At 41.9% G+C, this 26,534-nt stretch overlaps 1 protein-coding gene across 1 annotated transcript in view; it reads right to left on the reverse strand.

The window, feature by feature from the left end:
- Positions 1-20,749: 20,749 nt before the first annotated feature.
- ANXA5 (annexin A5) overlaps positions 20,750-26,534 on the reverse strand; it is an 18,100-nt gene continuing 12,315 nt past the window's right edge. Inside the window, exons 9-13 of the mRNA XM_026042715.1 lie at positions 26,156-26,249; positions 25,030-25,125; positions 24,468-24,526; positions 22,470-22,592; positions 20,750-21,295 (exon numbers count right to left, since the gene is read on the reverse strand). Coding sequence (XP_025898500.1) covers positions 21,233-21,295; positions 22,470-22,592; positions 24,468-24,526; positions 25,030-25,125; positions 26,156-26,249 — 435 coding nt within the window. The 3' untranslated portion in view covers positions 20,750-21,232. The remainder of the gene's footprint in view (positions 21,296-22,469; positions 22,593-24,467; positions 24,527-25,029; positions 25,126-26,155; positions 26,250-26,534) is intronic.

The following is a 26,534-nucleotide window of genomic DNA, read 5'->3' on the forward strand; positions in this document are numbered from 1 at the left end:
GAGACAGCTCTAAACTCGTCTTCGCCCAGAACTGAACTATTCCTTGCCAATTAACCTGTTGTTCCACAACTCACCAGGCAGCCTCGAGCACACRCTGTGAGCTCTTCCAGGGATGTTAGCAACAACCGGAGGCGAACACCCAATTTGTTGGGTTTCCTCATAAATTCTACACTCTTTTAATAAATATCTTTATTACTCATGCTCCTAAAACTATCCCCTTTCTCCAGAGTTCACCATCTCTTAGCTAACTACTCACTCTGGCAGTTACATTTTCCTTACTTTCCAGTCCCCCAGTGTTTCAGACTTTCTGGATATGAGATATCACTAAAAGCTGAACTGAATGCAGCAGATGCCACAGTTCCCATTACCATTACCGGTGTTAGCAACCCTGACACCAAGTCAGTTGCAAATCCTGTAACACTAGCACTCGTCACGAGAAACACTGTTCGTCCCACTCAGAAAAATCTGCAGCCGCCTTTCTGCACGGGGCAGTACAGCACCTAAACGGCCCCTCATTTCAGGGGACTCCCTCTGTCAAACTCGCTGTCAGCAAGAGATCCTTKCACACAGCAAAGCTCAGGGGCAGGGACTCGAGCTTGTTTTCCCCCTCTGAAAGGCAATGCACAGAAACCACCCCCTGCCTAATTTCAAGTAATTTGAAATTACTGCGCACATCCTTAAGGCTGGATAAGCTCTGTATACAAACAGCGTTGGTTAATCCTGGATGGCAGTCTGTTACAGCTGTAGTGAAGAACAGTCTTCTATGCCTTCCCAAAGAATGTTTTAATTATCATTGAAGAGTACAGTTTGTACCTTTTAATCCGACCTTTTAGGCAATTACTAAATGATTGCAACTCAGTCCAGAAGAGCTGCGAGCTGCCAAATCACTGCAAGGGATGTTATTGCTGCTCCTAGGCAGCAACAGTGAAAGCTCTGGCCTGTGATTACCTGCCTTCCTCCTGCACACTTCGCTTCTTAGTGTATTACAGAGAGGACAAGGGTGCAGTTACTSTATGAAATGCATACTAAAACTGAAAGAAAGTAAATGCCAAGAAAGCCATCCTGTCAGCATAAAAACAAGAAATAGTTCACCCACATCTACTTATAAAAAAACCACATAATATTTGAGTATCTTTAAGTGCAAAAGAAAGCATGTAAATATCTTTGTGATAGAGATCTTTGTCTAGGTATAATCCTATATAGACTTATACAGATCCTCAGTGACATGCATCCTCTGCATGATTAGGAAAGTTATTCAGGACTTCCCCAGGCTGCTCAATTTTTGCCTTCGATGTGTTTGCCTTTACACTTTTCAATAGCTGCAAGGAGCAAGCCCAGAGGAAGCGCAGCCAGGCAGCCCAGGCCCCCGGCCGTCGCTGCTTCCCGCTCACCTACCTCCAGGTGAGCCGGTGCCTCCGGAGAGCCCGCGCAGGGCTGCACCCTCTCCCTTCCCATCACGAGGTGTCCAGGCCGTGCCCAACACACGACGTGTTGACCAAAGAGTGAGACGCAGCCTTAGCTCTGTGCCTAACACAGATCTCAAAACACGGTCACTTACTCTAAACTAATGAGCTATTCTCTGTGCTAGACGTAACAGATATTAAAGACRTTATCAGAGAGAAGACAGAAGTAATAGCAAATAAGGATGGGGGGAGGGAGAAAAACAAGACTAACAAACATATACCTAAAATAGCTTTTAGGAACATATTTATATATATTTTTTTTTAACTTTGCAAGTTACTGTGATCACAGAGCTGAATTATATATTTGAACTGAATTAAAAACACACTTGTCATTTATTTGCCAAGCAACTGAAATCCACATGATCCATGGAAAGGATAGACTATCACAGAGTACATACTGTTATCCATATATGTGTTTTGCAAAATAAAACAAATATACCCAAGCAAGGTGTACATGCCATGGAAGCTCCTCTCACAGATTCCTGGCTTTTCCCAATAGACTTCAGGGTTAGAAAGTTAGGGCAGTAACACATATCATCCAAACGACCTCTACAATCACACTGCTACAGCACCAAGGAATTGTCCCTGCTTACCGAGTAGAGACAAAAGAGGTTACAAGTCTGCTTTCTAAAATAATATATAACTAAGAACAAGATATGTTCAAACGGTGGAATAGACGCTCATTACTATTAGAAGAGCTTGAAAGTGGCAGTCATTCCAAATATGTATACTTGCTGCATGTTTAAGAAAAATAACAAAACAAAAAAGTCAGCATGAAAGGTAAAGATTTTTTTTGTAACTGTTTTAAGTTACAGAATCACAAGAACAAGCCTAACGTTTAAATGAAAGCTGGTAATGAGAGTCTGAGGTTATGAATTTTAATGACAGTCCTTGTTGAACCTGTGCACGTGTAGCCTGTAGAGATGCCCAGCAGGCTATGCTGGTAGGTCCTTCAGTCATTTCTTAGTCACTTTGGTCAGCAGCAGAAGTGGTCACTGGTTAGTGTCTTTCCTGCTGCAAAATTTTCCAGGAAGAATGAGATAATGGAAGTGAAGCAAAAAAAAAAGAGAACTGCTACTGCTCTCCCCACTTAGGCTATTGGAAAGACCATCCTCTGACTGTAAAAGGGAAAAGTCCTCATAGCATCTACAGCATCTGTCCCTTAACAAAGTTGTGTTTCTTTGCTGTAACTTACCAGCCTCTCATCCAGTCTAATTCTAAAACTGGCCAAGCAATGGGGTTTCAGTTCTTTCCCAGGAAACCATTTATGTAGATAATAGCTCTCACTATGAGGAAATTCCATCCTAAATCTTTGTCCTAAATGCCATGCCTTGCTTTATTCCATCCCCTTACTTCATCTGTGACAAATAAATCAGTCCTCCATCTCTGCTCAGTTCAGTCTCTGCACCTCTATTTGGAATAGACTCCATTTCATTTTTCAAAATCTTTGTCTTGGAGACATCTACAATCCAGCTGAGGTATCAGAATTTTGCTCACTGCTTAGTATTAAGGCTCCCAAAGGATTGCTGCTATACTGCACTGTAATTACTAACTACTATTACTTTATTTTCTAGGTTTCTATTCCAAATCACTCTTCTCAAATTGTGCTTTATTTTCAAATACAAGTTCCCAAGTTAAATACTGTTTCCTGCCTGTACCACTACATCTGTATCCCCAAGTTACTTCTCTTGTCTCTAGCAGTCTAGAGGTGACTGCTTTTGCATATATTAGCTCTGAAATCCAGCCCTCCAGAGGCAGATACACACATACAATTCCTACAAGTGTGAAGTGAACCAACTAATTGTTTCATATCCCAAYACGAGAAGCACAATTTTGATTTCAGTGAATCTTCAAGCAGACAGAGAAGATGCTTCATTTTAAAAGTTACAGGGAAAAAGAAGTTTCTATTGGAAAAGTGCAGTACTTTGCTAAAAGTTCATTTCAAAGTTCCTCAAGTTTCTTCTAACATTTTAAATGAGATAGGAGAGCAGGGTAAGAAGCACCTCTTCTGCCTGTCACCTGCAAAAGGCTACAGTCAGGACTGTCCCTGCTCTGTTTGGGGAGATGGGGAGTTATCTCGAGTACCAGCACTCTGCCCCTGCGACGCAGCTGCAAGCTGCTCCATCTGCCTACTGGTCTACTTCATTATTGCTCTGCACTCAGGAAAATTCCCCACCTGAAACAGGAAGCTCTCCGAGGTGTCGAGGAGCCTGTATTTACCCAGCTTGAAAAATCATAGATATTTTCTTGAAAGAGCTGAATTGTTCAGGAGAATAAGCTCATTTCTCCTTCCAGCCCCCAGGACAGCTGGGAGTACAAAGTAATTGCTAAACATGATGAAATTCCTTTAGACACACAAAAGTAAAAGAAAAAAATCAGCCTCCCTGCAGCATGATAKCAAGAGGGAAAATAAGCTTCTTCATATCTTTTTACTCTGCTGCATTCAATTTTTGTTCTTAGGACACAAATTGTTAGGCAATTGCCATAGATCTATCACTTATCATAATCATTAAATTCAGAGATTTATAAAAATAATCCTGGAAAAGAGTTTATAAAGCCAATTAGGCCAGGTCCAGGACAGGACCAACTGAAATAAAACTTCTTTTTGATGTTCCAGTCCTGCAGTCAGTTAAGAGACCATAACCTTCCTATCATTCCAATACTAAGGTCTATTCTTCCCCCAACTCCCAGTAGGAATGACTCCTTACCTAGAAGSAGAACTGACTTTCAGTTGAAAATAGAAGGAGATTTTCAGTCTATAATGTTCTATTCAATGAAACATAAAATATAATGTATATGGAGAGTAACATGCTACTGTAGAAAAGGTCTATTTGAATCAGTTGCATGTCACAGCATTACAGAACCACACAGAAGCACAGCATGGTTGAGGTTGAAAGGGACCCCTAGAGATCACCTAGTCCAACCCCCTGCTCATTCCTTTAAAAGCTGCCATTTGCCCCATCCCCACCGGTGCTGTGAAGCCCTCCAGAGGGAGCTCAGATGATGAGCCAGCTCCAGCAGCACCTCGCAAGGATGAGAGGGAACAGGCTTCACACACACTAGAGCAAGAAAGGCTGGAAAAGGTACCAAGATTGAGCCAGCAGCAAAGGCCGGGCCAGGAAAGATAAGGTCAGGAGCACACACAGGCCTGGGAGTCTGAAATGACAGAGAAAGTGAGATTTTACAGGGACCTTAAAGCCACCAAAGAGTCTTGGAGCAAACGCAGAAGCTGTGTGTTAGGACACAGTGGCAGGGAAGAGTTAACTGCAGTCCCCAATAGCCTTCATAAATCTCTCATTGATATTCAAATAAACCTTGATTTCTGAGTCTGAATGCCTCTTTTCAGGTTGCTGTCATTAAGATCTATGCTTGCCTACCACCGAGGCCTGGGATTTCATCCCACACATGCAGAGTACAGCCCGGGAGCRTGTTCCGTGTGCCGGCCCTCCAGCCGTCTCTAGAAGCAATTATTGCAGCACAGCAGAGCACCAAGTGGGCAGGGCTGGTTTTGGAGGAGCCTCTAATTCCGCAGGCTGCCCTTCCAGCCTGGCAGCAGAGAGCGGCCAGCTGCCAGCACAGGGCCAGTCCGCCCGGGCTCCAGGCACGCGGCACGTCGCTTCACAGCGGCTGCAGAAAAATTGCCAGGATTTTCCCGCTGCTCTCAAAACGGATCACAGCCCAGGGTCTAAGAGCCAGAGCTGACAAGTTCTGCAGGTTGTGCAGGGYACCTCCTTGCAGCTCAGCTTCTACTTTTACCACATGCAGAGCTTTCCTGCAGTTTACTCTAGGTGCTGGGTCCTGCCCTGCCATGCTGAACAGAGCCCTGAAGGTCTCCTCACTGCCAGGCACCACGCGTCCGCTCCCTGCTCTGAGGCTGCCAAGGGATTACGGGGTTCGCTGGATCCCGGCAAAGCGGCTGGGAAACAACAACCCAGCCGTGCCAGGCAATTCCAGGGCACGGAGCTGTTCTGGGTGACAGGGCAGCGAGATGCCAAGAGCGCCTTTCTGTGGAGCTTCTTGAAACCTTCCCAGGCAGAGAAGACAGGGTGATAGAGATGGTAAAGCCACCAAGGGATTGGTGTCCAGGCTCCCATTACTACCGCACATGGAAATTGGAGGCAACATCTTCAGCACCATTATTGCCTTGCAARCTAGATTAAAATCATCTAAAACAGATTAGCACACAATACCTGTCTCTTGCTTCACAGGCATGCCTTAATGTGCTACTAATGGACGTGCTTTTAGTGTCACATTTTAATTCCAAGTGGAAGAGAAATCTCACCTCATAAGAACATACACAGGAATTTAAACACAAAGCCAGACCCCTAAATAGACTTTGAGTGTCTAAACRTCCTGGTAGATATACACTTTGATTTTTTTAATGTTTTCAAAAATTGCAGTATTGCTTCAGTAAGTCAATAAAGAGACTTCCTCCATTTCATCAGGTGGTAGAGGCAGAGGGTTTGGGGATTATTAAGCCTCTACCAAACAGTGCAGCAGCTTACTTCAGAACCAGCTCTCTCCTGAAATACCTGCAAGACACAAGCCTGTGTGCTACAAAGGAAAAAAAAACACTATATATTTCAATGGGGATAAAAAGGACAAGCTATTAAAGAAGTGTAAAACTACTCTCCCAAAAACATGTAATTAATAGGGAATGATTGCCTCTGTGTTCTTCCTCCCCCCAAAAAACAAACTATAAAATGTATTGATAAAGAATATTTTAGACTACTTTGCCAGGAGACATATTAAAGTGAAGGTAATTACGTGTTCAATTCCCATTCCAATACTATTAGAAGACAAAACTGTGAATTAACACTTTAGTTTTTTCAAATTATTTCTGATTGTTTTTAACTTCACCAAATTCTGAGCAAATAAGTTGCTTGCAACCAAATCCTTTCTTCCCAGCAAGTTCCTACACTATGCAGAGAGAAATTGTGCTGCCTAAATCTTGTGGCAATCCAAGTGAAAAACTTTTTTCTGAAAAACTTTTTCTGAAAGCCAATAAAAACAGAAACACCGCTTTGCACCAAAACATTTTTGCTACATTATGCATCACAGCAGATAATTAGAGCCACAGGGTAAGGCAAAAACATTGTTTGCTGCACAAAATGGTTACAGTTTAAAACACACAGAGAGGATGAGTGGTTTTCATAGTCATTAGGATGTTTAATGTTGCTCTGACAGATGTTTTTGGAAAGGCAGTTTGAGAAACCCATGGAAAGATGTTTAAGCAATAATGTCGATGTCTTTTTCTCCATCTTATAATCGGTTCTTGGAGGCATAAGGATTTATATGCACAAGCCTGAAGTTTGATTCTGAATCCATGCTTCACTGCCAGTGCCTTTGGAGAGCACTCAGTACTCAAAATATCCCAATATTGAGACTTTCCACTAGGCTTTTATGTCGAGCCCAAGCTTCATTCTTTTCAGTAAAGTTTTATCCTTCGAGTAGCCTTGTAAGAAACTCAGCCTGTGACTTGGTTCTCAACAAACCATGAATTTCTACCATGTCACTTATTGAGAAAGGAATTTCAGCCAAGATAAGATCCCCCAAAACATGTGTAGTGCAGCCAGCTCTTCTTCATTCACAATACACCATTTCTTCACAACATGTGGCTCTACTTTTTCTAGGCACTACTAGAATCACTATATCCCACCTCTGCTACTTGCTTGCTTAGTCTATGATCTAAGAGAGAAAAAAAAAAACTTTTTTCTTTTATTCAAATCTTGATTTGTTCCTAATCTCTTCAAATACTCGATTTCTCCACAACAGTTGCTTTCCACCTCTTCCCTGCAAGAATAAATGGAGACTATGCACACTAACACTGTAACAGCATCACAGTCAGCACTCAAGGTTATACAGGGGCTAAAACCAACCCTTTTACCAGACTGCAGGTATTTACATGCAATATACCTCAAAGTTTCCCATCTTACTGCAAAYAGCACTCTGGCAACATGCATCTTGCCATACTAAAATGTACCTACCTATGGCTGGCTAGCAGTTTCCAAGACCCTTCCTCCTTCCTATCCTTTAGTGCTGTAGTTTTACTCAGAATGTACTGGAGGCAGCTGAGATTAATAAGTGATTAAATGAATTGGAGAATAAGCTCAGGACTGATCTGATGCAAACTCCAGGGGTAACTTTAAACAGCAGAACCTCTCTCTCCTGGTCCTCTATAGTGCTACTAAACCAAGTTTCCTTGTATATTTGATCACAGCTTTCTAGTCTCAGGAAGTATCTCCACTTAGACAAGCAAATAAGAAACAAACTCCATACAAAAACAATGCAGCCATTAAATAATTGATTATTGTGAGTGATTATTTTAAGTCACRTGAAAAGCAGATCTATGCCGCAGATCTACAGGTATTTTCCTTTCAGATTAGAAGGGTACAGGATATAACAAGCACCTAAAATAACAAAAGGATGTTGAAGTCACAGTATTTTCACATTTCACAGCAGGTAGGGTGACATTTTCAGCAAGAATAACAGAAGATGCTCTCTAAAAGATTTGTTTTACTTCAATAACCAAACACCAAATCATCTTTTCCCAAAATTATGGACCGATGCATAACTGTCAGGGAAAGCAAGAGTCATCAGTATAAGCTTTTGCAGATGAGAAAGCAAAGAAGGCCACACGGTGAGCAGCGTGGAGCTCAGGCGTCATTACCTCTGTGCAGAACAGGCGCACAGGCTGCACCACGGAGAGGAGCACAAGGAGAAGTCTGCGCTTCTCACAGTGGCTGGAAGGAAACATAAAACCGAGCAGGCTTCTCACTGCTCTATGAACTGTTTGCCACTTTCTTTTCAGACCAACAGCTTTAAAATCTGAAGCTTCCTTAAAAGCGCTTCTGTCCTGATCCTTGTACATCTGCTCTATGTCACCCAGCAAATTCCCAAATAATGTGCCTTTACTGACCGACTGAAATGAACCACAGTAACAGCTGCTTTTACACAGTCCAAAGAAACACATTTCTCTACCTGGAGTTTAATATCACATGATTATTATTACACCTTGATTATTATTATTATACCTCACATTCAAGCAGGAATTGCCAACAGAAAGCTAATTAAAGGGACCTTTTCAACACACATGGGAGATTGGGGAGGCACCTGCAGAAAACAGTGGCCAGCTCTTTTGCAACTCAGGAACAAACTGCATGGCCTGGTTTAGAAGGACAGTTCAAGTGGTGTTCTGGGAGAAGAAAAAAGTCTACTGGAGGAACACAAAGGAATATTATACAAGCTAGTCAATCATTAAGATAGCTTCACCCTTTATTCTTTACTAAGCATTGCTAACATATTTCAGAATATTTCAGAATATTTAAGGTTGGAAGGGACCTCTACAGATCATCTAGTCCAACCTTCCTGCTCAAGCAGGCACACCTACAGCATGTGGCACAGGGYGGCATCCAGGMGGGTTTTGAAGACCTCCAGAGTAGGAGACTCCACAACCTCCCTGGGCAGCCTGTTCCACTGCTCTGTTACCCTMACAGTAAAGAAGTTGCTCCTCACCTGGAGACGGAACTTCTTATGCTTCAGTTTGTGGCCATTACCCCTCGTCCTGTCGCTGGCCACCAGTGAGAACAGCCTGTCCCCTTCCTCCCTGCATTCTCCCTTCCTGAACTTATACATATTAATCATATCCCCTCTGAGCCGTCTCTTCTCCAGAGAAAACAGGCCCAGCTCGCTCAGCCTCTCTTCATACGAGAGATGTTCCATTCCCTTAATCATCCTGGTTGCCCTTCTCTGGACCCTCTCCAGAAGCTCCACRTCCCTCCTATACTGGGGWGCCCAGAACTGAACACAGTACTCCAGGTGCGGCCTCACCAGAGCTGAGTAGAGGGGCAGAATCACCTCCCTTGACCTGCTGGCAACGCTCCTCCTGATGCAGGCCAGGATSCCATTGGCCTTCTTGGCCACGAGGGCACACTGCTCACTCATGGTTAACTTAGTGTCAACCAGGACTCCCAGGTCCCTCTCCGTGGAGGTGCTTTCCAGCAGGTCCACCCCTAATCTGTACTGATGCCTGGGGTTATTCCTCCCCAGGTGCAGGACCCTGCACTTGTCCTTATTGAACCTCATGAGGTTCAATAAGGACAATATCTGGTAGCATTTCCAAAAGCAAAATATTCCCACATCAAGTAATATATGTAGACTTTCAATAGTTCATAGCTGATCACCGTGTATTCTGTAATTCATCATTAGGATATAATTTCTATAATTTAGAGCAATATATTGATTACCTCACTTTGTAGCTTTGCCTTCTAAATAAGCATTGATACACTTCTAAATAAGCATTATGATCACTCCATTTGCATCATTTGTGCTCAGGTTCCATTATAGCATGTATTTGGGCAAATTATTTACTGAAATTCAAGGGGAGAAAATGATAGAAACTGCTCCCCATTATTAGTATCTGCTTTGGATCCCTACTGAGCACAAGGTGATTTCTGCCTGCTCATTAATAAACTTCCTGAAGCTTGGCACACACTTATAATCACAAAGCTGATATGAGGCAGCAGAAAGAACTTGTTGACGTTTTTGCATTTGACATCTCTGTTCACAAAAAGAAAAACAAAGACTCAGACCTCTTGAAGATGTCAAGCACTGGCATTAGGGAAAAAAAAAACATTTTTCTTCTTACAGTAATAGCATTTGCAGAACATACATTATATTGTCAGCACCATATTACCCACAACCTTCTCCAGCTGTGGCATTATTACAATATTATGTAAGCCTTTATTTGGTGTCCAGAAAACTGTGACAACTGAAAAAAGTCAGTTATTTTTCTCCATTAAAATGTGTAAACTACTCTTTCTTCCTGCAATTGCTAGCTCATATATAAAATCCTGAACTAGGTCCCCACACAGTGACAAGATTAGAGATATGAGATTGCTTGAAATTCTTATCTTTTGTTTACTGTTCTGCTTTCCCAATTTCCAACTCCAGATTTACCCAGACTGATTCTTTTAAACTTTTTTTTTTTTTCATGATTTGTTCTATTTGAGGACGTTCAGGTTGATAAATGCCTTAAAGACAACTTAATGCTATCATTAAAGTGATTTACCAGGACTTTGACATCAGAAAGCAAGAGACCAACAGCCCTTTTTCCAGCCTCATTTCCTGCTTAAATTTTGAGGATTTTTTTTTCATTCTAGTTTGATTGTCTTGCTTTTACTAGAAAAAARTCTTTCTTCATAGGTTTACCTCACAACTGGTGCAATGTTTATATATAGTACTTGTAAAAGAAAATCTAAAATTTAAAAAAGAATAGAATTTGCTCTCCCATTTTTCCCCCCTATAAATTGCCTTGGAATATATAATGACTCTTGGTCTTCTTTTTTTTTTTTCCTTTCTGCTTGTGCTTCATATAATCTTGTTCCCATCCTTTTGATTTTTACTTCTCTACTCTACTTCTCTATAAACTCTACTTTTATACTAATCAATACTAATCATCACTTTCTCTGCCCCCTTTCAATTCCTGCACCAGCAGAACTCTCTCTTCTGCTCTCAAGGAGAACATGTTGCCCACGGTGGGCAGTGAGGAAAGGGCTCCAGCTCCCACCTGCACCAGCCTGGGAGCACTCGGGCACTTGGACACCTCTTCCCCTACCTTACCTCTTCACAAAACTCTTCCTCTTCCTACTCCTTGCAAAGAAGAGAAAAAGGGGTCAGGACCTGAAGTTCACAGCTGCAAACTCCACACAAGTGGCAACCGCCTTCAGTTCTTGCCCTCATCCATTTCTGTCTGCCAAAGCTGGGCCTCTGGATCCAGCTGCATCCTAGTGTCATACTACACAAAGGTCAAGGCCATGGTTTCCTGAAGAAGACATCCAGGATCAGAGGTGAGAAAACTGAAATGATCCCTTCTTTAATACAAAATGACAGGGCCCGAAGACACTCCATCACAGGCACTGACTGGTCAATCCATACTCAGCCTCTAGCTAGTTAGTTCAGATCAGCTTTGATACAGAAGCATTCACTGGATTTTCTACAGTTTTACTTAATCCACACAAGGAACAATCTCACCAACAGAATGTACAAGGCCATAAGACTTCATACGTATGTCAGCTTACTCCTTTGTTGCTTATAATAATAYGTCAATATGCAACATTCTCCAGATATTTACAAGATCTGCTATAAATTTGCTTTAGATGTGCCAAGTGGAATTAGCTTGCTAAGCAGTTGTTTTTTTCCTTATACACAATGATTCAAAAAGTCCTTAGAATTCACCTGCTTTGGAATTACTCAAGGGCATTAACACTGTCATCTAGGCAAGGGCTCTAGGAGTCATAACAGGGACAATACGGACTTTCTTTACGTTACAGGGAAGCTATTCCAAAATGTTCCTCTCCTTTCTCATGTGCCAGGCAGGAAATCCTGACTAGCTCTGCAAAAACATCTCTTCTATGCCAACAGATGATGAGTTTGCAGTAAAATATTCTCTGAAGAAGCCTGCAAGCACGAGACACCGGCCCCAGTGACTCACATCCACTCCAGCACCCGCTCTTTCCTCTCTCCTCGTCCAGACTCCACAGACTGAGATGCAGCTCTAGACTTTTAAGAGAGGACATGCAAATTATTACATAAACCAAGCTTCTTTACCCCTTTCCTCATGATTCATAGAAGTTTAGGCACAGTTGTGTTAGAAAGAGCAGTGTTACTCAGCAGCACTGAAGTCTGAGGCCCGCTGTAAACCAGCCCTGGTGTCTGAAGGAAGCAATCCCACTCTCCCAACTCAAGGTTTGTCCCACAGGCCTCCCCTCTGGGGTAACTTCTGTTTGGGAAAGTTACTTGCCAAGCAGCTGCATAAATAGGTATGTTGCACAGCTACAAAGAAAGGAACAGGGCACTATGACAGAGAGAGAGTTGCAGGACTGCTTCGGGTGGCAGCAGCAGTGCCATCTGTCAGGGCCCACCCGCTCACCATCTATTAGGTGTGTCCTGTTTAATGTTCCTGAACGCCCGAGTGATCCAGTGCCAGAGGCAAGAAGAACCTGCGCAGTCCTTAGTCCAACACTATGACGCGCTCTCGCTTCATAGCCTTGGGTCTGGGTGCCACATGCAACGGGGGTGACGTGATGGGCTCCTCCTGCCAGATTTGAACACCGGTCTCATCACATGAGCTCCTTTGAATGTAATTCAAAGGCAGTAGATTCATAAAGAAGGATCATTAGATTTCACTTATTAACTCAGGAATTCATCCTTTGTGCTTAGAGAAAAYACTACCAAAGCATTGTCTGGTAAATAGGACGTCAGATTTACCCATTGACCTGTAGTTATAGCACCCACTCATCACAGCACAGGGCCAGTGAGGTACTGCAAGGCACAGACCCCACAAGTGCCAAACTTCAGTAATGACTTATGTCTCGGGCAAATTTCTATGCACTTTCTCATAGCTTTTGTGTAAGATTATTCTATTTTAAGTCTTTTGGATTCTTCAGTTGTAGCTTCATGCGTACAGTAACCCTGATAAAATGCAAAATGGTTTTAGGATTTTATGTCATTACTACAAGTGTGATTTTACAGTGAAAATCATTGCTTCAAGCCTTTTCTTACACATGTTATGAGCCGACTCTTCAATAAACAATAACAATTAGCACAAAGTCTGGCCAAGAAAACTCAGAACTGTCTGTTCCAATACAGYCAAACTAATGAACTAGCTTGATCTAGCCAACTGAGTGCCTAATTCATATATTGAATTTTGGGTTGGATCAACTTGAGCCAGTAACAAATATGTCATTGCCAGGGTTGGTTTCAGTCCTTGATTTCTAAGTACTTTCTCAACATACACCGTAGTCATTCAAATAAATTTAAAGCCTAACTTAATCTTGCTTATTATGCATTGTACTGCCATGTTAGCATTTCATTTTTTGACTGCTGTTTTCTCATACTTTTATATTAATATAGAAAGGCAGGTTAAAAATCTGTCACCCACTGAGTTATTTCATTTTCCAAGTTCCAGAAGTTTGTAATCAARAATATAAGTATCTTGCAGCACCACCATACAGCCTCAGATTATTTCACTGAAACTGGTACAGATTACTATATAGGGGAAAATACATTACAACCATCAAAACAAAAAAGCCAGTTTTGGTTCATTATTCAGCCATTTTCCCCAAAGCTATTCAGGAAATGTCTGTACTAAAACTGTTTTCATAACCTCTGCTCAGAAAGCTTTTCACCTCTCCACTCAAAATACAGGGGCTGCCCTGCTCGATACAGACATTTGAAATACATTTTGAGAGCAAGACTGCTATAAAGTAATATGGGATTGTCGTACTGAGTCCTTTTCCAACTTTGGTTGTTGTCGTCGTTCTTGTTTTTAATCCATTCACCAAATTAATCCAAAAATCAGCAGCCACAGCGCAATACACTCCCACCCCAACCCCAACACACAGGTTCACGGGGTCCCGGTGCTTAAGGGACGCTGAGTGAGAGGGACCTGCCCTCAAGGCCAAAAGGATCAGGAGGACAGTCTATGATGAGATGCCTCCCAAGCCTTACAGCAGAGAGCCTTTTTCCTAGGTCCTATGCTTTCCGATGGAAACCTCAGGGCTTAGCTACACAGGGGACTAAAGAAGGAAAAAGTAGAGACTCCGAGTATGATTTTTATGGGGCACTGCACAGAGTRAAGGAAGAAAGAAACCTGCTGTTATTATTTAATAAAGCTGCACTGGAAGAATCTCCTTCCAAAGACATAATGGTCGTAGGAASAGCTTTGGGGTAGATGCCACAGGTCTCTAAGGCTGTAGACCAGCCCCTTACAAACAGTATACTTGTTCCAAATCTGTCCGAAGAACTATCAGAATCACACTGGAAAACTATTCCACATATATTGCTTAGTTCCCTGTGTACAAAAACCAAGTGTAAGGGTGTATGTCTCACGTCAGTGCCCGTTTTCAGGACCTCTCAGTTTGCATTTACAGAATTTGCTGTATGGATTTACACATCCATTCAACATTTAGCCAAAATCTCTCTCTAGTTGTACACAGCAGAAAAGCATAAATTAGAATAACCATTTAGTTAATTTTTAACTAATCAGTTAATTAGTTAATTTAGTTAATTTTTAAACCGTTTAGTTTTTTAGTGTTTTGGTCATCAGGACCACAGGACAAACATAGAACGGTGCCAACAGCAACAATAACTAATAAATTGAATCTATGGTACTTAGGCTACCTATGTGGTTTTGTTGGGAGAAAATACACCAGCTTTTGTTTTGTAAGTGCTAAACCATGGCAGTAAACTAGTACTTTTCTAAATGACTGACTTCCAAAATAGATGTCATTCCTCCCTTCTCTTACCGAGTTTCTGTAACATATACTCTCTAACAATGTAACTCCTGCTAGAAAAAGATAAGTAAAAAAGATCACTCAGCCTGACAGTGAAAGCGTTTTTTTTCCAGGCCAGTTAAAGTGTTCTGCAAGGTTTTCATTATCTGAGGATCAGAGAGTGAATGGCAATCAAAAACTGCTCTCAGCGTGCCACAAGGTCTCAGCTTGTTCCCATCAGCCCATTTCATGAAACCCGCTCACGTTACAGCTCTTAAATGTTSGCAACTTGACACAGCTTCTAAACTCTAATCATAGCGCTCTCACCCTAACCAGTTTATCGCACTGCTTTCCCTGGGACCAGCAGCAGGTTTATGGACGAGAACTCGCCTCTCCTCACGTTTCCCAGGGCAACCCAAAGCAGAGCAACAGCCACGCAGCCGAACGCTGTTCAGAGCAGCTGTTACTGCACCCCCCGCCACGGCTACGGCCACCCAGCTCACGCTGACCACACRAGCACGTTCAGAGAGGCACAGCAGSTCCCAGCGCGCAAGCATTGATCCATGGCAAAGCTCCAACACGGCCACAAGCCAACAGAAAAGCCCCCATATGAAGCTAAATGGAAAGGAGGGAAAGACAGACACATAGCAAGAAATTTCTGTGATTTTTTTCTGTGCAGAACTGGTCACCTTAAGAAGTTGCAGGTCTTGCTAAGGATGGCCTTAGACATTAACAATATTTTGAGCTTTTAAAAAACACAGACCACAATCCTCTTATTCTCCTAACTCCAAAGCTGAAAATCTTGGCAATGTGGTCAGTGGAGAGTTGAACAATTTTCTGCATTGCTGAGCTTAGTACATCTCTAAATTCTAGGTCTGCAACTTAACAAAACAATTTCTAAGGGTGCTAACTGGTCCAGAGTAACTGTAAGTGGTAAAACACACTCTGAGTCCAATGAAGATTTAATCATCTGTTCAACTAAATAGTATGCTGTGGGTGCTGAGCACCAAAGTGATTTAAAAACGCGAAAAGAGAGAAAAGGTTAAGAGAAACTACCATTTTGTATTACCAAAGGTCCACAGATATGGATAAATTTCATGGGTTTTCTGGTGCTCTTACAAATCTAGAATTAAGGGGTCAGGGCATAGCATAAGCTTATTTTGGCACAGGTAGCACAGGGAATGGCATGATTTATGTTTTTTCAGCCAAAAACAAGTGATTGCATCCCTCTTCAGAACAAAGGAACAGCAGAGAAGGAATGAAATGCCACCAAGCCAGTGTTTCCCAGGATGCCTTAAGGGAAGTGCAGCACAATTCCCTTCTGCTGTTATCCAAGGCAAAGCCAAACCAAAGCCTTCACAATCCAGCGAGGGCCGATCYACTGCCAGACCTGGCTCTGCCCGCCGCCAGACTGAGCACCACCAGCACTGCCATGGATCTGCCTCTCGGGCACAAATTCCCACGACTCCCAGGAAGTCCCAGCTGAAGAAGAGGGCCTTCAAAGGGCAGGGGACAATTTTGAAGCTGGGGGCAAGGTTTTTTTTTTTTTTTTTTTTTTTTTTTTTTTTTTTTTTAAACTTGGTTATTTTCAAGTAAGCAAGGAATGCCATCACAAGCACTTGGAAACTGCAACTTAGCAATTATTTTCACTTATTTTCCAGTTTGTCTCTGCCTCCTACTGTGAAAGGCTGCCACAAATGTACTTCCAGGAATGCAGCTTATAATGCAGAGCTTACAGCCCTGACAGGAAAGGACACCCAGCCCTTTTTGAAAGGTGTAAATGTAACAATTTACAGCCCAGAAAGTTTCTCTCTGAGACTGCTTGCCAGTCTATTACAGCTGCATTCAGCGTTGGTGTCCTCATAGCCTCTGTAAGTGCCTCCACACAGCTCTGACCAAAGTTCAGCCTATTTCTGTCCCACTCCTTTAATGCATGTTCCAACCCAACTCCTTCCAACGGGGACTGCAGAACCAGGTGTCCTAGTCTAAATTAGATCCAGCTCTTCCAATGTTCTTTTTAAGTGCTTAAATGCAGACACTGCACATATGGTATGTGCAAAAGTGTGCAATCAGCACAGCTGAGATTCTCAGAAATTTAGGGAAAATAACATAAGGATGTGAATCTTCCTGCAGCGGGAGCCCATGCCAGGAGTCGTTGGTTCAACATGCCAGGCAGAAAATCCCTTCTACTTCTTCCCTCCCAGGCATTTATCAACCACCAAGACTCTGGGAAACTGTAACATATCCCACACTTTGGAAAGGCCCCTGCTGGGGGGAAGCCATCACCTCCAAAAACACCTACCACAAGAAATGCAAGGAGTTGCGCTCTGCAGAACCTCAGCAGSGAAAGAGACACCGCCTATGTTTCCATCTTGTGATCCAGCAAAACCCTCTGCACAAGGGGGCTGGTTCTGTGTAGCAAAAATGTAATTTTAGAGAATAAAACATGTCAACCGGACAACAACTGCTGGTATTAATTCCAGTCTAGCTGAGAGATTTCAGGCTCTGTAATACAATTGATGTCTCCTTGTCATTTCTAAGTAATTATTATTTCAGATTGAAAATACAGGCTGTATGCCCAAATTAGTGGGTGTCACATTAAAAAAACAGTATATAATGATATAATTAAATATAGTTTTGATTGTATTAAACCACTCTGCTGCAGCAATAATTTTAGGATTTATCAGCAACGATTACTATGACAAATACCTAAACCAAACTGAATGCTACATTTCTGCCTACATAAATTTTCTTCACCTAACACTATATGTCTCACATCTACCAGTTTAATGTTCCCGTTTTAAAAATGACTCCCTTGTCTCAAGGGGCTTTGAAAGCCCTATGCTCTTAATTAGTTGGCTTTTTCTTTGCTGTTACTAAGGCAGCAGAGCTGACAAACTTGAAAAGGGAGGTTCAAAAAACAGTCTGTTCAGCTGCAAGGCTGAAGTAAATGGGTCCTTGAGCAAGCAGTTTGTAGGGAAAGGAAGGAATGCAATTGGAGAGGCAGAGTTATGGCTTTTGATGTGTGCCTGGCCAAAAATAAATTCTGTTGTTCTCCCGTAGMGGTTTCAAGTAGAATTTAGTCTGTTAATTCACATGCTGGTGTGGTTATTGCAGGCTAGATCCTGACAGATCCTAGGCAAGAGCAGTGCCCTGCACTGAGGGCTGTGACCAGTTTGGATAGCGTTAACAAGGAAAAAAAAAAAGCCAAACCTGTTTCTCTTGGTATTTGATCTTCACTGTCCATCAGTTTTTGACATTGCTCCAGAGAGGTACAGATCTTGCATTAAAAGACATTGGTAGAATTACCTCTTTCTCATCAGTTCTCTCTGAGACTATCAACACCAGCAGAAGTCTGCTGCAAACAAAGTTCCTTCAGTAACAAGATTTTCTGCTGTATCCAGACAGGAAACGACAGTTAGAAAATACAGTCATATTAAGTACACTCTTCAGTTCAATATAGCTTTGAAAAAAAACCTTATAGGGAGACTATAATTAGTGTGTTTTTTCACTAGTAAGGAAACTGCAAGACTGAACTCAGTTTTAAAATACAGCTTGGGTAAAGATGGATGGAAGGTTAAGAGGCAAACTGCTGTCCAAACAGCTGGTTCTATAACTCTAGTAAAATTAGGTGAGAATTATCCATCCGCCTAAGTGCCACCATGCAGTGCACTGCAAAAAAAATGCTCCACTGGGTTTTTATTGTTGTGCTTCACACTGCAGGAGAGAGAGGCCTCAACTCCAGAATAAAGAAACGGACAGGCTTGGGGAGGATGGCAGAAAAGGGAATGTAAAGCATCCTTCCCAGTGCGAAGGAAAGAGGCTGAGACACCCATCAGAATGAGGGAAGAAGAAAAGGGAAACATAGCAATAGGCAAGCAAGAGCAAAGGCATGGGAATAAGATGGTAACACGGTAGGTGAGAAACAGAAAAAGCAGCAAATACATGCAGACACTTTTCCTTGCTAGAAGCAATAACCAACCCCACAACCCTCTTCCCTGCTTTTTCCTGGATCGTTCTAGGTTGGAGATGGGTTTACACCTGCCATGTCCACAGAACTGCAGAATAGAGAGAAACTGCAGAAAAATTTGAGACCATAAATGTTACTGTTCCAGCTGGTAGGTAGGAGACAGATATTGTTCCTCTGTGCATCAAAATAAATTCTCCTAGAGTGAGAAAAAAAAATCATCAGGCATACAATTCTTCTGACAATAGAAGCTGATACGTAAGGAATGATCAGACCCTTGCAACAGCAACCTAGATTAGACAGTCTTGCAGCATCCTTCCTCTCCTGTGCTGAGAGTTTATCATCACATTGTACAAATTGCTCTCTGTTATCACAACTGGTTGAAATTCAAAAACTCATCTTCCTCTCTCACTTCCACTCTTAGCAAGTTTTCTCCTGCTAGTTGCAGAGTGATTTTCTAAAAGGACCAAGGTCTTCAGTTTCTGTAGATGGTACAGAGTATAATTATAATGATGCTTGAAAAAAGACATGAAATTAAGTCACAAGCTTATAAAAACTTGCTAGTACTTCGGCAAATGGAAGGTAGAAATCTTGGCACCGAGAAGAGTACTAAAGAGTAACTCCACTCTCAACTCAAAAGGTGGAGATACAAGATATTATACATATATCATTTATATATAAATACATACACACACAGACATATGCGCGCGCACACACACACACACACACATAAACACACATACTGATTTTTCTAACTTCTCAGGGTGGTGACTAGGAAGCAACAGTGCATCCTGCAGCAGTCCAGAGTACAGAGGGAAGTGTTCAATGTCTTTTTCACACACAAGGTAATATGTGCATAGATTAGTTTCTTTTCATAATAATATTGATTAGTCATTATTCCCCAAGCAACAGTGTGTTTCTCATTCACCACAAAATGAGAGATCTCTCATTTTATACCGAACACAAAAGTATATCATGAGATTCTGAAAATATAACAATAAAAAGCTTGACTGGCAAGTTAGGAAAGCTGGGCTGGTCATTAAGAATGAATAAGCAGTCATGAATTTTTAAAAGCAGAGGGTCGCAGAGTCGGCACGTTCCGAGGACACCACCTGGCAGCGAGAACAGGATAAGGAAGCAGTGGTGTGAGGGCAGGGAGCCAGGGCGGCCGCGCGAGCTGCCTGGCACAAGGGCTCCGCGCTCTCCTCGTGCTCTCCCAGCACCCACGTGCCAAGGGGCCGCGGCTTCAGCCCGCACACCAGGACACCAGAAGAGCCTCTTTCCAGTTGGGTCTTTTATCTTGCTCAGCCAGGGGAATAAAAAAAATCCTCAAAGAGCAATCAGAAAAGCTTTTGTGCTTTGTTTGCATTCAAAGGAGGGAGGTTTTCTGCCTTCCTACGGCAATTCTTACTGTTGGTAAGACRTGAACGGTGAATCTCAACAGGGCTATTGAAAATGTGTGCAGTTTCTATCGCTGAAGAATGTGACTAATCAACAAGCTAAATTCAGAGCTGCAGTATTTAGACCTCTGAACACATGRAACACAAATCAGCAAGGCTTGACCTGGTGAGAGGGTGCTTCTGCAACTGTGCAGGCTCCCAAGACCSCCGAGCTGTCCAGCTCTTCGCCTATCGCAGATACCCTTGGTCAGCCCTACAAGCACCTCACAGCTGCTCTGCTTCGATGATGGCCTAACAGTTTTCCTGCCTTCCTCTCCCCAGCTTTGTCGGAGGGAGACAAATATACAGAAAATCCAGACAAACCAAAAGGGTAAATAAGCAAGTGGCACAAAGCAGGAATTCAATGCTCTGGACAGCAGTAGTTTGATATTCTGACTACTGGGAACAGCCACATGATTGCAGCACCAAAGGAGTGCCTGCTACCTGACATGATACCACGATCAGAGATCATGATATGCTTCTGTAAAATAGCCTATATACTTCTACAGAGTAGTAGGAAAAACGTGTCAACCATTTTAACTGATGGAATAATATGATCCAGGTAGAGAAAACAGATCTTGGCCCATTACAAACCACACACAATTGTGCCGAGAGCAAAAAAAATTTATTGGTCCTTTAGATTTCCAATGACTACTTGTATTATGTTTAGCTACTTAATTCAGGTATTACATACAAAGGATATCTTTTCTTCATTTGCAATGTTAGAGCTAGCTTAACATTCAGTGGAAATGTAAGGAATAAAAGCAAAACATTTTTAAATTATTAGTGAAATGCATGATTACTTTTTTGCTGTGTTGGGAAGAACCGAGTTCTGTGCTCAGCACCCATCTTCCGTGAAGAGAACGCCCGCATACTCACAGAAGGCACTTGAAATTCCTGGAAGTTGGGATGTCAGGAGGAGAAGGGACTGGCTATCACTTGGATAACAATGAGCTTGTTTTGAATAAATGCAATATGAGTATAAATTGAAAGAGCCATAAAGCATTAACATACAAAACCTTAGCTGGATATGCTAACTGAAGGCCTGCAAAGCTAGAGCCCAACCAGTGCTTGGTGTCACTGCCAGCATTACTCATCATCTCCACCACAGAGGAGCAGCAGGGCCTTCCTGTAGTCCCCAGATGTATCTTTCTGTTAATATAACAAGACCAATCACCGTGAGTCATAACCACAGAAATGCACACGAAAGCAGCAGCCAGGGAGGACTCCGACAGACGACACGCACAGCCCGCCCACAGGAAATCCACTCGCATGACTCTCCGCTCAGGAATGATGCAAGGAAATTCTCTGCCTCTTACATTAGGAGTTCTGTTTACACAGAGAGACCTTCAGCAACACTGAAAGCTTAAAATTCACTTTCCTGGAACTGGGCTACCTACTGCATGAGATGCGTATTAGAAAGAATTTATCTGCAAGCAAGAGAGACCAAACAGAGAAGCCCAAAGCAGAACTAAAAGTAACAAAGCAACAGCTTTTAWATGTCCAAAGCGCAACCGCTATCACTTGGAGAGGGCCCCTCCCCGCTCCCTGGGCTTAGYGGGGAACTCTGCCACAAACTGCAGTGGGCTGCTCTCTGTGCGCCACGCTGCTAAAAGCAAGGCAGAAGACACAGCAACAAGTAAGAAATAAAAGCAGTGCTGCAATAACTTACAAAAAGAAAACAAACAAATTAATATCCCTGAAAAAAAATACGAAGGAAAAAGTATTTTGGTTTGAGCTCTTCGGTGAATATTCAACTAATCTGCAACAGCTGGCTTTGGATTTCMTGCTGGATCTTTCCCTTCCTGCTCCTTCCATCCACTCAGAGGAGATTATGATTCAGATAACRATTCTGCAGTGATATTTTTCCCTCTTTGAGATGGCGCAAAAAATTCCACATAAGTCTGAGACTGAAACTACAGCCTCAAGATAATATAAACTCCCAACCCCAAAACAGTTTTCTTTGGCACCAGCCCCTTTCCAAAGCACTGAAAATTAGAAGGAAGTCAGGCAAGAAGAAAAAGAAATAAAAAAGCTAAAAATGGAAATGCATGAGTAATAATGATTTCTTTTGACTACACTTGCTGTCCTAGGGAACACTGGAAAGAAATGTTCAGCTTTTCATAGGAAATATCTCCCAGYTCAATGACATCGCTACTGCAGCGCAACCAACACTGCTCTGACTACACTSTGTGGACCTGCCCTAAACACATCTGCTCTCCCATCCACCTGTTTATCTACCCCATAAACTTTTTTTTTATGATAAATAGTGGAAAACATATGCCAGGTACCTCTATTTTCTCTGAGAACAGAGCAGCAATCTTACCTGAATCATTTGATGCAATGATTTTGCAAAATTCTTTCTGAGTTCATGTCTAATATCCAGCAGATCAATTTCGCTCCTTGAAACCATGACTCTGATCAGGGTGTCATCATCAGTGCCAGCCCCCTGAAGAGGTCAAATAATATTTCAATGTGAGTTTGTTCTGAACAGGTCCAGTAATGAAACCACAAATACAACCAGGGTACAAGAAGAAAGCAAATGACACCACAAAACACTCATGGACAGCATTTCTGCTTTAAAACAGAGAACACTTTAGAGGGTCTCATAGCACGTTCACATCACAATATGGAGAACAGAGGGCGGCCCATGTGAAATGCTCTAAGCCCTGAACTCCTATGATTATCACACCTCTTATTTCATAGGTTTCATCTTCACAGGCTTCGACTGTGAATGCCCAGATAAATCCTAAATGATCTAGTTCCAAGATTACACAGCAGTGGATCTGATCATCACCATCACTGTCACATGTAAATAACCCTTTCAAAAATCCCAGGCTTCTGTAAAGGAGTATATAAACCCTAACAATGACTAGGAGAAAGCACGTAACTTATTGTACAGCCACACATAGCTGTACAATCCACAAATTATCCACCTGTGTATTACAAAGGTGAGTTTCAAAGTAAGTCTTTTCCAACCACACAAGCTTGCTCAAATCTTCTGTTTGACTTCATTATTTTGGAAGTTCCACTTTTTATGCTGGGAAGCAGTGAGCAGGTGCTCAGGCAAGTCAGATTCCAGGCAAGCTGAAGCAATAAAAGTTTCTGCATGTTGTCCCGCTAATGCGCCTCAAAGAAGGAATTAGCAGAGCCCTCCCTAAACTCCAGGATTACTCAGTTTTCAGGTTCAGCTGAAGTTTTCTTAAAAGGTTTCTTATATAAAGTTCTTAATGATTATTATTAATAGGAAAAAAAATGGATCTCACCAATAGACTAATAGAGAAAGTGGATCCGTCACAATATACATGTAAGAGAGCCTGAAATCTTAGAGATAGCTTTCCTGTTGCATTCTTAAAAAAAGCAATTGCTCCTCATACAGCTCAGCCTACTGATATAGTTTTTTATATTTTCCATCTGAACCTTATTTTACTTTGATCTCTATAAAGCAGTAGAGCAGCTTTTAAAAAATTAAGCTGTAATTTCACCTCTTTCCATTAATTCTCAGGCTGACACCTCATCAACACAGCCATCTGCTGGCAAATATTTCAGTGCTTTTCACAGGGGGTGGAGGGGGAAGTCTTCAGGGAATCTGAGAACTTGCATGAAAACAGAAGAATCCTATCTTTCCTAGGATTTGAATTAACATTAGCCATTGTGAGTTACAAATACAGTTTGCATTCTTATTTCTTCCCACCCAAAAGAAGGCAAAGCCACCAGAGAAACAGTTGTAGCGGACAGACTTCCCATGAGGTCCCCCTATAGAATCTTCAACTATAAATCCTCACTTCATATTGTTTAGTTTTTCTTTTTTTCCTCTCCGAAAAGYTTCCTTTGCTTCTCAAAATGGGATGAATAATCCCTTAATGTGTTTTAAAGCTAACTCCAGCTTCAATAGGTAAATGTTCTTTTTCAAAAGAGCCATAGCACAATCTGCTGTTTAGCTTTTGGTCATCCTTACTTTCTAAATGTATCTAACACATAAATAAATATATATATATATATATATTTTTTTTTTAGCTGAGTGTGCTCTGTGGATCTAGCCAGAAGATTTCTAGCATCACAAGATCAAGCCCCCCCAAAAAGAGCTGATCAAGTCAATGTTTCCCATGAAACATTTTGTGTCTGACAAACCTCCAAAGAACTTGAAGAAAGGCTTAGTAACTCTTTGCAGCCTGACAAATGTACAGTCCCCCAAGCTTTTGCATATGCTTTACAATATCCTGTTGCTAATTGCAGGAAAAGCAAAGGAATGATAAGCAGGTAAAAGAGAAAGGAACTGTAGCTGGAGGAGATGAAAAGTGATGTACAGAAACCATATATTTACCTTCATGGAATAATACAGGGTCTCAGCAAAATAGGCAGGAATGCTTCGGACGCATTTCACTAAAGACAGAAAACATAATGACTGCTGTTTGGTGCAGGGCAATCTTTTTCTGGCAAGACTAGACAGCTGTGTGCATTTCTGGACCACGTCTCCAGTTTTAACAATTAAGCTTACAGCTAGCAAACACCCCTGCTACAACTCTTTGCATTCTGAGCTTTTAAAAATACCACATCCTTCTAACAGGAAAGAAACCTTTCTCGTCAAGTTCTCCCACTAGTTGCAAGCCACTGTGGCACTGTATTGAACGAGCTGCCAGGAATACAAACAAAGGCAGAGTTTTGTCTCACTTCCTGGTGCAGGTGCACGCGGCTGAAAAGCACGGAATTCTCTTCCTCCCACACGTTTCTATTAAAGGAAGAGTAAAGACCTATTTCCTAGCTGCAAAAATATGACTTGGAAAGGAGGCATGTCTTCAAGCCACTTCCTATACAGCTGTAATTTAAGGGGCCAGAGGAGTAAATGAAAGGTGGGCTGCCTTAGATCTATGAAGATTGTTAATTACCAACTGCCAGAAGCAGCTTCTCCAAATCACCAGAGGTTTCACGGTCAATGGTTTCTTCAATTTGAAAGCCAGAAATAGTCATGTATTTGTCAAACACTGGAAAAGAAGAAAGTGTACAAACAGTCACACGTATAGCTGGTATTCCTCCCAGCACCCGTGTGAGCCCAGGTTAATTCCATCTGTACCTTAGCCACTGTTCAAATGTTAACTCATGCTTCCCTCTGTCCTATTTTAAATGTCTGTTTCCTTTGGGTTGCTACTCTACAACATATTCAATCAGAGACCATGGGAAAGAGAGTGAAGGGGAAGTTATAGGCAATGACAAGCATTTTTTCCCCTCAGGAGGCAGGTATTACTAGCCTGAACTTCAATTGGTACCAGCAGGTTATGGAAAATGAGAATGATGTTGATGACATTAATGGACGCAGCCACTTCACTTGCACACAAAGCTGTTCCCCACATTGGGCTACTGCATCCGATTAACTCTGTGCAAACAAACCGGCCTAGGGGCAATCTATTCAACTTCTGTGTTCAGGAGTATCCAGAAGACTCAGGTTTTCTACTGTTAACAACTCCTCTGGGAAATCTGCATTTCTACAGTGCTAAATAAACACTGAATACATCAAAGTAAGCTTCAGAATCACCCTAATTCAGGAACAATAAAAATCACAAACCAAAATTTCAAGTCTTATAGGACAAGCTTAGGGGGAGACACCTAAAAAATATGCACCTATAAAAGGGTTCATCTTTTCAGGGCTTGATGTCCATCAGATGATGGTGATTTGCAACAGACTCTCAGCATCACTTCTTTCATGATATCTCTTTCAAAAAGGGGAAAAAATAAAATAAACAAGTATCCAAAAAAAAAAAAAAAAAAAGCACTCCAGCCGTCCCTTAGATCTATCACACCACTCCTTCAAGCAGCAAATTGGTACTGCTCCTTGCTATGGGGAAATAAATTAATTATATGAAACAAAATTTAATATATTAGGCAGAGGGAAGAGATTAATAAAGATTGCTTGGTTTGACAAATGCAGTAGCAGAAACAGCTTTTGCACTGCTTCTACCACCAGCTGGGCAGATTGTAGGCTGTTATTTCAGTCATATTTGAACTATGTTTACCTACCCCTCCTTAAATGGGAAATGCTTCGGGTTCCCAAGATGGTGATGAACTTTTCTTCATCTGTTCCCCATTTCAACTCCCCAGCCCTAAACAAGACCTGTTGCAAATTCAAGAGATTAAAACAGCAGTATTGCTTGTGTGTCTATGCACCCTATTGAAAAAGCTCCATTTGTCTTGCTCTAAAGCACACTAAATTACTATGCGAGCCTTGGTTATGACTTCAGAAAGGAATAACTGATACATTCTGAAACTGGTTGTGAAAGCATTTAGATTAATAATATTGCCTAAGGCCCTAAAATTTACGATAGACAAGGTCTCTTTTATAAGTGTAGAGCCTTCTAGAATCATAATACAGGAGGATAAAGCCAAAAGCAAAAACACA

The sequence above is a fragment of the Nothoprocta perdicaria genome, unplaced genomic scaffold (genome assembly GCF_003342845.1).
Source record: "Nothoprocta perdicaria isolate Ctin4 unplaced genomic scaffold, notPer1 scaffold_312, whole genome shotgun sequence".
Classification (NCBI taxonomy): Eukaryota; Metazoa; Chordata; class Aves; order Tinamiformes; family Tinamidae; genus Nothoprocta; species Nothoprocta perdicaria.